We start from the raw sequence: 13,401 nt of genomic DNA on the forward strand, positions 1-13,401 counted from the left end.
GAATAACGTTACACACAGTGAACAGGGAGCTGGTCCTCTGAGTCTTATTTTTAGATCAGTTTTCTAGGACTTTACCACTCACAGGAAACAATTTCTCCAGTACCCCAGTCAGGATTTGCTTAATACAACCTTTTTAGAGGCAGTCTGAGCACACACATCAAAGCTTTCTATGTAACTCGGCGATTTACTCTAGACAGTTATCCAAAGGAAATGGTTGCAGTTATGCATGGTGGGTGATGCATGAGGTTCATCAACACATTGCTTACAATAGCAAAATGGAGAAATAACCAAAATACATGATAGTAAGAAGTTCGTTAAATACTACAAATTTTACGAGTTTACTGTAGTAAATGTAGAATATACTACAGCTCTTAAAAATCATGTGGAAAAATATTCCTAGGAAGTGGTGGAAAATGTGTGTACAATACAGTTAAATTAAAAAAGCAGGTTACAAACTATAACTAATATAGTAGCAGAGTTGGTTAGAAAAATATACCTCATATAATTCCAGTTTTACAAAGAGTAAACACACACACACACACACACACACACACACGGAGGTAACTGGGGGCGTTTCCTGAAGGAAAGGGAAATATAAATGACTGGCAAGAAAAAGATGATACAGATTGGCTATTTGAAGTGATAAAGATGTAAAAGGCTGATAATACCAGGGTTTTTAAAGAATGTTCTCATAAATGTTTGGATTCTAAAATTGGAAAACTATTTGGGAGAGCGGTTTTGCAAAATTTATCAAAATTGTAAGTGTGCATGCCTTTGATCTAGCAATTCCTAAAGAAATAGTCCCACAAGGCCATGCAGATACACACGTACGGATGTGCACTTCGTCCTAGTGGAGAGAGGACTCCCCCCACATGGGTGCACATTTAGGACAGTTAACCAGACTGCAGTTTCTGCATGAAAACGTTCCTATGCGCACTATGATCCCATCCTATATAATAAAAGCGTAATATGCTAAGTGTCCGACCGATCCATCGACCCAGTCAACCACTCAGCCAGTTGCTATGACGCACACTGACCACCAGGGGGGGCAGATACTCCGACCGGTAGTTTCGCTTGCTGCTGGGGTCTGGACGATCGTGACTGGGCGAGAGGGCCCTGACTGGCCCCATCCCCGGCCAGGCTGAGGGACCCCACCTGTGCTCGAATTCGTGCCCTGGGCCTCCAGTTCTCTATAGAAAGCAAAGTAAATGTACTATATACACATGGAAAAAAAGTGGGGGGCTGTGCACGGAGTTGAATGGTTCTCGGGGGATTAGGCGTTTAGAAGAGCAGGGCGAGATTGTCACTTTTGGGACCTCTGTGCTGTTTAAATTGTTTAAACTCTATTACTTAATGTTTTTTAAAAGTTAAATTTAAAGAATATACAAACCATAATTTTACTAGGGGTTTTCTTTGGGTGGTGGGATAATGATAATTTTTATTTTCTTCTTTATGCTCTTTTGTGTTTTCCAAATATAAAGACAAATGAATATATCTTCCTGGTGAGTTTACTGTCACAATGAATTTGCCTTTTCCTTATGAACTGAACAGCAGGAGAAATGCCATCCACCGTAATGAGAACGTCACACACTTCGCACGGAAGGAGCCGGGTCATTTCAGCCTCATCTTCCTTTCCTTCCAGATGAAGCATGTGATGCAGGTTCTGGAGAAGCACGAAGTGCAGCCCTACGAGACCGCCCTGGTGCACTGGGAGAACGAGGAGCTCAACTACATAAAAACAGAGTGAGCGGCGGCCCCCAGTTCATGGGGAGCGCACCTGGGACAGCGAGGGACAAGCAGCCGAGATGAACGATAGATGAATTCGTAGACTAGTGTTAAGAAAGCAGGTGTTGGTACAAATGCAAAGCTTAAAAATACAGGGTGGGCAAAGGTAGGTTTACAGTTGTTGGTATGGAAAATAATACAATAATTAATAAATAATATAAGAACAAACTCTGTTCTGTACTCACAACAAGTAAACCTACTTTTGCCCATCTATAAAATAAAGATACTACTGCATAATAAATACTACTTTTTTTACCTTCTTGGGCTACTCATAAATCAAAACAAACAGATAGCCTAACTCCAAAATGGTAAGCAGCCTAAACCAGTAAAATAGTATGCCTTCATCCGAACGAACCCCTCAAATTATTCTAGTAGTTGTCTCTCGAGTCCATTTTTCCCTATTGATACATTTTTGGCATTAACAGGAATGTAATGAGGGAGTGATCTAAGAGGACCACTTGTAGAAATGGGTCCTGGCATACTATCCCGGGGGGATGTATGGGCTGTCTCGGCAAGGGGTGGGAGTAATGAGAGATGTTAGGGGTAGAGAGAAGGCAGTAGGAACCAGGTAGAAAGGTCTTTTTCCCAGGGGGTTACTTGTCTGGTGGAATACTCAGAAAGGAAGAGCTCCAGGACCATTAGGAAGAGACACGGAAAGCCTGGATGGGTTCGAGTGAGGAGTGATCACCAGGAAAGACGATCCACTTGCCTATGCCAGCACTGGTCTACGTGCTTTTCGTGCATCATTTCATTGAATCCCGGCAGAAACCCTGTCGTTGGAATTAACCGGCTTCCTGTTGCCCAAGGGCACCTGGCCAGGGAGTGAGGACCTGGGCCCATGGCCGCGGTATTTGAAAGTGGGATGTGAACCTAAAAGACACCACAAAATGAGGAGCTGATGGAATTTTAGTAATTATTAAGCACTTGGCCTTGGGCCCTAGTTACCATGAACCCCCTTTTGTGCTCCACCTCCAGATCGAACTGCTGCTTCCTAGGTACTCCCCCCACCCACCCGCGCACACGCACGCACGCACGTTCCGGCCTCATTCTCGCTACCTGTTAGTCTGAGGAGGGGTCAGGTCCTTATTTCTTTGGCCCAGCGTCAGTGATTTGGCTTCATTCAGTGAGACAGCTCACCCCGCCCGCCAGCAGCCCGGCAGCGTGGTGGTCTTGCGGGCCCTGCCTGTGACTCCGGCCGCCGCCCCCAGCTCTGGCGGGGCCTGGGCTCCTTCACGAGTCTCACATTCATGGGAAGACTCACCCCATTCTTCTCCCACTCACTTCTGATGTTTATGTTCCCATTCCCTCCATTGCCCATCTCCCCAGTCCCTCCCAGAGCTCTCTACATGTGCAGCTTCGTTTTTTGTTTGTTTAATCCTCACCTGAGGGTATGTTTTTAATTATTATTTTAGAGAGGAAGGGAGAGAGAAAGAGGGAAACATCCACCCTTTGCCTTCCGTGCGCGCCCCTACGGGGATGGAATATATCAGCCCGCAGCCTTTGACACACGGGCTGACACTGCAACCAGCCGAGCCCCCGGCCAGGACCCCTTAGTTCTCACAGCTGCCGTCTTCCTCCCTCCCACACTACATCAGTGTGATTTAAAATCACACTGTCTATACTTTTAATTCAACACTTTTTTCAGTTAACAATTTATTGTGATTATTTTTCCTTTCCATTAAATATCCTTCCAAGATATGCAGTATAACTTTTTTGTGGGATACTCTAAACAAACCATTCTCCTGTTGAACATTTCTTCTTAATTTTTTACTATTAAACATTGGACCATGACGTTTTTTGTACATAAATCTTCACATCTTTTATTTTCTTAGAATGAATTTCGAGACGTGGAATTACTTGAATCAAAGGGTATAAGGACATTTGTAAGACTCTTGATACAAATTACCAAAATGACCTCTAGAAAGATTCTAAGGTGACTTTTTCAAAAGAAAAAAATTAAGTGCTTTTTAAGACGGACAGGATACATTTTGTTTCCCTCTACACAGGGGGCAGTCGAAACTGCACCGAGGAGAAATCAGGTTAAACTCAGAGCTAGATGTGGATGACGCCATCCTAGAGAAATTCGCCTTCTCCAATGCTCTCTGCCTTTCAGGTGAGTTAACACTGCTTATCCGAGGAAGGAGTGCATAGTCTTCATCTCAAGGGAAGTTGAAGTATTTAGTAAAGATTTGGACATGTTTTTATAGAATACTCAGCAAAGCTTTAGCATTCCTTTTTTTTCTGCAAGAGAGAAAAAATAGAATAGAAATATCTGTGCTGAAGCTCCTCATTCCTTATGAATCGTATGGATAAAGCTTACCCCCTCCAAAAACATTTTATGTTGTTACTACCTGTTTTCCTCTCCTGTGTGGCGATCATTGTTAGCTGGTCTCTAGTGCAGGCAGGAAAGCCCCGCCCTGTGTGACTGGCACAGGCCTCTGGAGAAAAATACACTCGTTTTTCACAGAAAGGGGAGGGTCACATGGCTCTGTGTTTTTCTGAAAGGTCCATGCACCTGATGAAACTGTAGAAGTTCCTTAAGAATTTGTTTGCCCTCAGTCTGCACTGTGGCCTGTCCACACCACACGGGGGGCCCAGGCACTTCTGAGCTGTACTCACAGCCCCAAGGAATTGAGGGGGCGGGGAAGCCTGTCCCTGCCCCACCTATGCAGCCGCCCTTTGTCCCAGGATGTAGCTCATTCTCTCTGGTTTTCAAGCTACAATCTTAGAAAATCAGAAATTCTATTAAATGTAGCTTTGGACTGCCAGCACGGCTTGGAAATCAACTTCATTTCTTCTATCTTTTGCCACTTTAGTGCTGTCCCTTATGATGGTTAACTGTTCTTAAATTTCACTTTCAAGTTGTTAGCAGATTTGCATCTTAGAGCAGCATTCGCCAACCTTTCGGACCTCAGGGACCACCAGTGGTCTGTGGACCACCGGTTGGCGATCACTGTCTTAGAGTATTGTTGACATGGCAGGAAAGGTACTGTGCCCTTCTGCATTCTGTATAAATGTGAAGGTGATGATAAGGAAATGATCCATTGTGAAATTTTTCCCCAGTGAAACTGGCTATTTGGGAAGCATCACTGGATCAATTTGTGGAATCTATTCAGTCAATTCCAGAGGTAATTATACCCATTTTATGCTTGCTTTCAAGGATTGATTTCTGTTTGGGAAAAATGCAAATTTTCCACTATACCCATATATTTAGGAGTACAATAAAATAATAATAAACATTAGGAAAGCTATACTTTAAAAAAAAAAAGAATCCCACTTACATATAAAATGATGAATAAGAAACTTCATATTTGTTTCATTTTTAATTTCCTTTTTCTTTTCTTACTGATTTCAGAGGAAGGGAGAGGGGGACAGAGATAGAAACATCAATGAGAATCATTGATCTGCTGCCTCCTGCACGCCCCACTCTGGGATCAAGCCTGCAACCCGGGCATGTGCCCTGACCAGAAATCAAACCATGACCTCCTGGTTCATGGGTTGCTACTTAACCACTGACCCATACCGGCCAGGCTGTTTTTACTTTTCAAGTGTAAAATTCAAATTACTTTCCTCTGATGTTGCAGTATTCTTAATGTAACTGCATTAAAGAAAAAAAAAGTGAAGTGTTTCCTCTCTCTAAGGAAGTTATGACTTTTCTTGATTAAAAAAGGTATTTTGCTAAATTGTGAAAAAAAAGTGGCATGAAAAATGCATATAAAGTTATATCAAAACTTGAAAGTACATTAAAAATCAAGCTTGCTTTAATTAATCTTTTTACCGTGAAAGAATAATTATACTTGGGATAAGAGTTCCTGAATTTTTTGTGTGTTCATCCTCACAGGATATTTTTCCATTGCTTTTCAGAGTGGAAGGAAAGGAGGGGGGAGAGAGAAACATTGATGTGAGAGAGACACATTGAATGGTTGCCCGCTACATGCACCCCAACTATGCCCCTGGGGCGGGGAGGGATCCTGAAACCCAGGTATGTGCCCTTGATCAGGAATTGAACCCTTGACCTTTCGGTGCTTGAGCCGATGCTCTAACCACTTAGCAGCACCAGAAAGGGCAGAGGTCTTGAATTTTTAATAAAAGATTAGAAACGTACAATATAGAAAATGCTGGTAGGAAAGGAAATGAAAAGGGGAATATAAAATTTCTACCTAATGAGATTAAGTATTTTTTATTAGAGTGACATGATTGGGAAACAGTCATCCAAGAGATGTTTACGTTGGGTAATGCTTCAGAATTTGCTTTATGGTCCTCTTACTTATGCAGATATATGTGTAAGTATGTATGTTTTCTTTTTCCCTCCAAATAGGCTTTAAAAACTGGGAGGAAAGTGAAACTATCTCACGAAGAAGTTATGCAGAAAATGGGTGAACTCTTTGCCCTCAGGTAAAATGTTCCCAGTAAATATTTCATGTATTTAATGATCTCAAGAAGACATTCCTGTAGTTCTACAGTAAAGAGTCAACATTTGCACCTTTGTGGGACTTGGAGCTGTTTTCATTTCGTTCTTTATAAGCATGGAGAATCCTTACCTATGAGAAGCAGTGGGCTGTATTAGGCCTGAACTGAAGAAAGCCTGCATGTACAAAAGAGATCAGAGTTAATCTGCATTAAACCTACATGAGAGCACAGGTGATGTTCTTTGAAGGTAGGAAGATACCTTCTAGCATTTGGATGATGGGAATTCTCAGTAAAAACACGTCACTGCATCAGAATGCTAAATAGATCTAATTGCTCCAGACAAGCTATATACCACATTTCATTGATAGACACATAAGATGCCCCAGGAGAGGAATGGCTGCCACTTAAAACTATGATACTGTGCATTTTTAAAAATATATATTTTTATTGATTTCAGAGAGGAAGGGAGGAGAGATAGAAACATCAATGTTGAGAGAGAATCATTGATTGGATGCCTTCTGCACGCCCCACACTGGGGATTGAGCCTGCAACCAGGGCATGTCGCCTGATCAGGAATCGTAAAGTGACGTCCTGGTTCATAGCTTGATGCTCAACTCCTGAGCCAGGCCAGCAGGGCTGTGATACAGTGCTTTTTTATCACAGAGCTTCGATCTTGCACTTGCTGAAATAGCTCTTTTAGTTTTATTTGGGTGTAAATTCTATCACATTCTCTCTCGGTCATACATAAAAAGGAAAGCATAAGGGAAATAAATAAAGGCATTGACATTTAAGTCACAGCTGCCACCTGTAAGATAACATACCAGTTTTAAAGATGCCTCCCATTTTCAGAGATGTTAAATTGGGAAGAACTGTCTTAAAATTGATGAAACATAGTAATGCGTCATTTTAAGTAAGTGTGTGAAAAAGTTCCAGTTTGTTATTGTCATTTTATGGAAGGGAAATCTTGATTCTTGGGAGTTGTTTCAATAGGCCGCCTTGTTCAGTGTTTCATCCCCTCCGGTGTATGGGATGAGACTAGAGTTCATTGTAAGCAGTTGACCTGAGATTGTTTTCCACATCCTCTTTAGATACTCGGCCTGGAGAGCGGTGGTCCCTGTTTCATCATCTACGCATTTCTCATAGCTCAGGGACCCTAACTCAGGGTGCATCCACCAGGAGCACCCACAGCAGATCTAAGCCTTGAGTTCTGTAAGAGGTGGGGTAGAGAGAGCCCCTCCTCTTGTCTTGGGAATGCAAGCAGAATTTGATATAGCCAATTATCGTATCAAAACTCAGAAGTTAGGAATAAATATGCTTAGGTTTGTGAATAGTTTCTGTAGAGTCCTGCTGTTCTTATCCAAAGTTTTCTTCTCTTTACAATAAAAGTGCTCGTGTTATTAAAAGGAATGTAGTCAATCTGTGATAAAAACATGCACAAATTATATACGGTATGATTGCCTTTGTGTAGACCAACAAAAATAAATACCCATATTCATCTTGATATGTGTACATACCACACATACTAGTACATGTGCACACATGCATGCGTGTATGCACAGAAAAAGGTCTGGAAGGACACAGCAACATGTTTGCAGGGCCTGAAGTATTTGAGTTGTGTGTTGGGTTAAGAGGCCTTAACCACTTTTTTTCTGAATTCTCTAGGTTTTTCCTTTTTTATAGTAAGCTATTTATATGTTACTTCTACAACTTAGGTTTCATTTAAAAGTAAGCTTACTCCTCTTATGTAAAAATAGATAGAAATTACGAAAGAGATAATGTCTCACACACACATACACTGGAAAGCTACAGGGGAAGCTAGCTAACAGTGTTTACCTGTAGAGGGTAGGGGATAGAAGAGAGGGAAAGTTGGTAATAAGAAGAGGAGTAAGAGTGGTCGATCTTTACCTTTTTCTTTTTTACTTTGAGCCATGTTAATTCCTATCCACACAAAAAAAAATATGTTTGGGTATACTGTAAAACTTTTTAATAAAAAAAAGTAGAAACAAAGTTTCATTTTGTTTCCAAATTACTTCATAAATAATACTAATAGTAAAGATTGAATTAGCAATTTTTAAAATTCTTTTAAACTTGTTTCTCAGAAATATTACAAAGATCAACAATTGTCAATAAAGCACTAAGTATAAAAAATAATAGAGACCATGATTTTTAATTCAAGATAGAAAATAAAAAGTTATGATTTTCTTTTTTTTTAAGACACCGTATAAACTTGAGTTCAGACTTCTTGATCACTCCAGATTTCTACTGGGACAGAGAAAACCTGGAAGAACTTTACGATAAAACTTGTCGGTTCCTAAGCATCACTCGTAGAGTTAAGGTATGTATTTGCACTATTACGGGGGACACAGTGTTGCCTATAATTTGCATAAACTATGGAAGACAAACTTTAAGAAACTGTATTTAATTGCTTTTGGAGAAATATTTGACTTCTGTTCAGATCTCTAGATTTCCCCTTTCCCCTTTTCTGTCTATAATTTTCAACTCTTTGTGTAAAAGCGTATTCTGATCTTTGCTCTGCAGACTAGATAAGATTGGTGAGAGTTTGGAGGCCTAGTGGCCCATAAGGAAGTTCTCATCAAGTTTCAAACGATTTTCATGGGGTCTGGAACTGTAATAGTGACGGCGAGAATAGAGATGCATTCTTAGAAAAATCCTCTAAGCAAATCAAGTACTTGGTCATGGAAGGCCAGGGAGGGGAAAGAGTAAGGATGATGATGTTTGTCTGTGAACGCTGGGTAGAAAAATGGGAAGAGAGGTGGGGAGGAGGAGGTGAGAATGTAAATTTAAGATAAGCTGTACCGGCTCACACAACAGAGCAGGGCTGAGTTTGGAATGGGGACTGTCTGCTGCACAGACCCAAACAGGTCGTCAGGCCTGCTTCCCTCCTCAGCAGACTCCATACCAGTTTGGCCTCATTCTTTCCTTCTCAGCGGCATTCTCTGAGAGATGGGACAATGGGGTGTGGGGAGAGGGGATATCCAGACTGACATTCACTCTGCTGGCAACTTCAAAGGATCGGGACATGGGTCTGAGCCCGGGTCTGAACCTACCCGTCTACCCTCTGGCTCCTCGGGAGGGTTTCAGGTGGCTGATACCCTGATCAGCATCATATGGTAACTCCCTGAAAGAAGGGGGGCAGGAGGGAAGGGCGCTGGGCAGACAACATAACTCTGAGGCAGAATCAAGTGCCACCGGAGCACTCAGGGGAAGAAGCAGGTCGGAGAGGTGTCACAAAGGCTGTGCCTTCAAGGTTGAAGGGGAAGCCGTCATCTGAAGTGTGATTGGTCCAGAATTGTTTGATGTTATGCAGGCAATGGTAGAGGTTTAAAGTCTTGAGCAGGGGACTGACATGATCTAACCTGTTTGGAATGAGAAGTTGAAACCACTGTGAAAGAAAGGAAACCCCCTGGAGGTCTACCGGTATTAAGACATGGTAAGCAGGACAGATTGGCGCCTCTTAGAGCCCCAGATAACTGTAGGGAGTGGGGATTAAAGATTAAAGGTTTCTGTCCTGGGTAAGTGAGAAGATAGTGACCTGATTTGAGATAGGGCACCCAAGAGGGTAGCCTTGAACAGTAGGTCAATGTGAGTTTGAGAAATGCTAAGTTTTGAGGTCCTGGCAGGAAACCCAAAAGATGTTTTATAGGCAGTCAGAAATTCAGACAAATCAAGAATAAGCATTTATACTTGAGAGTTACAGAAAATAGTTCTGCCCTGGCCCGTTTGGATAGGGTGTCGGCCTGCGAACTGAACGGTCCCAGATTCTATTCCAATCAAGGGCACAGGCCCAGGTTGCAGGGCCCGTAAGGGGTGTGCAGGAGGCAGCCTAGCAATGATTCTCTCATCATTGATGTTTCTATTTCTCTCTCTCCTTTACACTCTGAAATCAATAAAAATACATTTTTTAAAAAAAAAATAGTAGTTCTAACCAGTGGCACCCAAATAAATTCAATAAAAAAGAGAAATTTAAGAAAAAATAAAATAGTAATTTGTATTAGTCTTTCCCAAAATGTGATACATACACTTGTACAACAAATTAACGTAGGTGACACGTGGACCCTGAGATAACACTGAAGCAAGTAACACCTCCACTTACTGTCGAGAAAGGCTTTGTTTGGTGTTAGTGGGTCTTGAATGGTCCTCTATTGGATGCTCATATCCTGTCTTAACAGGTGTCAGACTCAGTTTTGTGTAGACAACAAGCGTAGCACTGGTTTTCCATTGATGGTACTGGTTTTTAAATAAGCATTTCTGTGTACAGTCTTCTGGAACTTAATAGTACACTTGGCACATGTATCACAGAAGTAGTGATGGTAGGACAGAAATGACTGACGTTTAGGAAGTATCTGCACAAACCAGAATAGGTCAGATCACGTAAGAGAGCTGGAGGACAAGGACACGATCAGACCTTTGGGAAATGTCACTCAAAGGCAAGATGAAGTAGAGAAGACTCAGAAAAAGAATGGCAGTCAGAGGTAGACCTTAGTTCTTAAGGAAGGGAAAGCAAAGGAAACATCCATTTCAAAGTGTGGTTAGATGCTTGAGTCAACTGAGGTTTAGAGTCTAACCAAAAGTTGTTAGGTTTCCTATTAGGGGCTTGGAAGTTTCAGGGGAGTGGTGGTAATATATACAATTCCTAAAGCTTAAGGAGTAAGTTGGAGGATGAGGAGGTAGAGGAAGAACATGTAGGTTCCTTAGTCAAAGTTGAAAGAAAATGGAGAGTTGGGTCAGTATTTTGAAGAGAGAAGTAAGCTTGGATGAGCTGCATGATATAAACCAAGACCAAGCAGCCAACAAAACCAGGAAGAGGAAGAAAGGGAGGGAGGAAGGAAAAAACAAAAGCATTGTCCTGTACATTTTACCTAAGAGATACTACAAGGCTACCGTAATGTCCGGAAACATGCTACCAGTGTGGTTCCGTGTGCCCGGGCTCATTAGTAAGGCTGTTTATGTTAGTGCACCATATTATGGTTTTACTAGAGGCCCAATGTACAAAATTCATGCAAGGACCTTGGCCCCGGCCACTGCCCGCCACTGTGGGCAGGGACTTGCCTCAGCCCCACCCACTGCAGCTTTGTCTGGAAGGAAGGACGGCCAGTCTAATTAGCATATTACACTTTTATTATTATACAGCACATAACACATTTCAGTCAAACCCCGAACATGCATCTGTAACGTGTCTCAAATTTCCACTGACCAAACCTGCATCTTCAGCACACCCCATAAGTAATCAAGGGGAATCAAACTATTTTTTAAAATGTTCCTAGACTTGACAATTTCCAAAAGAAAGTGAGCTACAGAGATATTTAGGAGGTATAACTTGCCAGTGGTCACATTCAAGTCCCAAATGCAAATTCTGTATTCTATGAACCCCTTCAACCAACCTGAGGAAGGCATCAGCCGGCAGAACCTCTGCAGTTCAGCGCTAAAAACAGTACCATCTAGTGGTGAGTGTGCAGCAGGTTGTGATATTGTTTGTGAGATGTGACGGTGAATTGTAGTATAAGGTAGGTTAATCATTGTTTCTGTTACCTTAAGGCCATGCTGAATGAACCATGTTTCACCTTTGCCTTTCATAACTGCTAAAATCCATGAGCAGCCACCAAAAAACTAGGACTCAGAAACTAATTTATATTTAGATCTTCCATCAAAACCTGACCAGTAAGAGCTTCAGTATGCAAAGTACTTCTTGCAGTTCAATCTGTACATACAAAATATCTCTAGATCAGTGGTTCTCAACCTTGGCTGCACATTAAAATCACCTGGGAATTTTTTTAAAATCCTGGTTTCTGGGCCTCATCCTCCAGAAATTCTGTTTCTTTGTTATGGGGTGGGGCCACAACATTAGTAACAAAGAAACAGAATTTCCGGAGGATGAGGCCCAGAAGTCAGGATTTTAAAAAGATTCCCAGGTGATTCTAATGTGCAGCCAAGGTTGAGAACCACTGCTCTAGATGGCTGCACGAGACAGGGAATATTGGCAGGTTGCCTTCAGGGAGAGAACTGAGGAGTGAGAATTGAAAGGATGCTTTTTCACTGTATACCTATTTCAAACCTGTACAATTTTGAAGCATGTGACCATATTACTTATTTGCTGAATTAAATGTGTTGAGGTACAGGATACTTTTTATGTCCCTATTTTTTATTTTTTTACTATTTTCCTAATGCAGGTCATGAATGAAAAACTTCAGCACTGCATGGAGCTGACAGATCTAATGCGGAATCACCTGACAGAGAAGAGGGCACTCCGCCTGGAGTGGATGATCGTCATCCTCATCACCATAGAGGTAAGTCACCTTTTCACGCAAGTGAAAAGTTGGCATAGAAAATGCTGGGGAGAAAGAACATGACTTTGTTCCAATTACTAAGTCTATTTGGAAGTGAGGTTAAGTTTCAGGTGGCTACGGTAATATTTTATAAATGCATTCTGATTTAAAAAGTACTACATTTTAAAAATATGGCATTTAGAGAAAGTTCTGGCTATAAATGTACAATGTAAAGCCCACAGCAAGTACCTGAGCCGCGGAGCTGAGCTGCCACATGGGAAAGACATGTATTTACTGTTTCTTCAGAATTCTTCATTAATCGCCACCTTGGAAGAGTCATCTTAGCTTGTACCAGTAATTTGCCATGAAATGATTAACTCTCGCTTTTTTTTCACCCTAAGGTAATGTTTGAGTTGGGACGAGTATTTTTATAATCAAGTGATGACCAAAGGAAAAGTGTTATTGCAAGACATAATTCAAGCTCTACAATCAAAAATAAATGTTCACGGTTGGGGGGAAGTCTCATTTATTTAATAAGTATTTAATTTTTTTAATCAAGAAGTTATAATCTTCTTCTGTTCCTAAATGTATTGCTGCTTAAATAAAACTTATGAAGAATCTAATGCTTGGGACTGTTAACACTGATCACTTGAAAGAAAAATGTCGATTTTAATTTAAAGAACTTTGGATACACTTAGCATCTAGGAAATCTAAGCAAAGATACTCAGTAAAGCCTAAGGCTTAGCTTTTGGACACTGCTACTAACCTATCCCCAGAGAATCCCAATCATGGCCTTGGCTAGGAAACCTTGCAGGAACTCAGGAATTTTATCTACATACTAGAGGCCCGGTGCACGAAATTCGTGCACAGATGGGGTCCTTAGGCCTGGCCGGCTATCAGGGCCTATTGGGGCCATCTCACC

At 41.5% G+C, this 13,401-nt stretch overlaps 1 protein-coding gene across 7 annotated transcripts in view; it reads left to right on the forward strand.

Annotated features, from left to right (window-relative positions):
• Positions 1-13,401, forward strand: part of RMND1 (required for meiotic nuclear division 1 homolog) — a 31,396-nt gene that overhangs the window by 17,208 nt on the left and 787 nt on the right. For 4 of the 7 annotated variants that reach the window (XM_036317359.1, XM_036317357.1, XM_036317358.1 and 1 more), the window contains 6 exons: positions 1,643-1,743; positions 3,792-3,898; positions 4,849-4,913; positions 6,104-6,180; positions 8,410-8,530; positions 12,384-12,500. In XM_036317359.1, the coding sequence (XP_036173252.1) occupies positions 1,643-1,743; positions 3,792-3,898; positions 4,849-4,913; positions 6,104-6,180; positions 8,410-8,530; positions 12,384-12,500 (588 nt within the window). Of the gene's footprint in view, positions 1-1,642; positions 1,744-3,791; positions 3,899-4,848; positions 4,914-6,103; positions 6,181-6,310; positions 6,443-8,409; positions 8,533-12,383; positions 12,501-12,880; positions 13,103-13,401 lie in introns of those variants that run through there. The other 3 variants (XM_036317360.1, XR_004968840.1, XR_004968839.1) reach the window with 3 other exon arrangements.

The sequence above is a fragment of the Myotis myotis genome, unplaced genomic scaffold, assembly GCF_014108235.1.
Source record: "Myotis myotis isolate mMyoMyo1 unplaced genomic scaffold, mMyoMyo1.p scaffold_m19_p_7, whole genome shotgun sequence".
Classification (NCBI taxonomy): Eukaryota; Metazoa; Chordata; class Mammalia; order Chiroptera; family Vespertilionidae; genus Myotis; species Myotis myotis.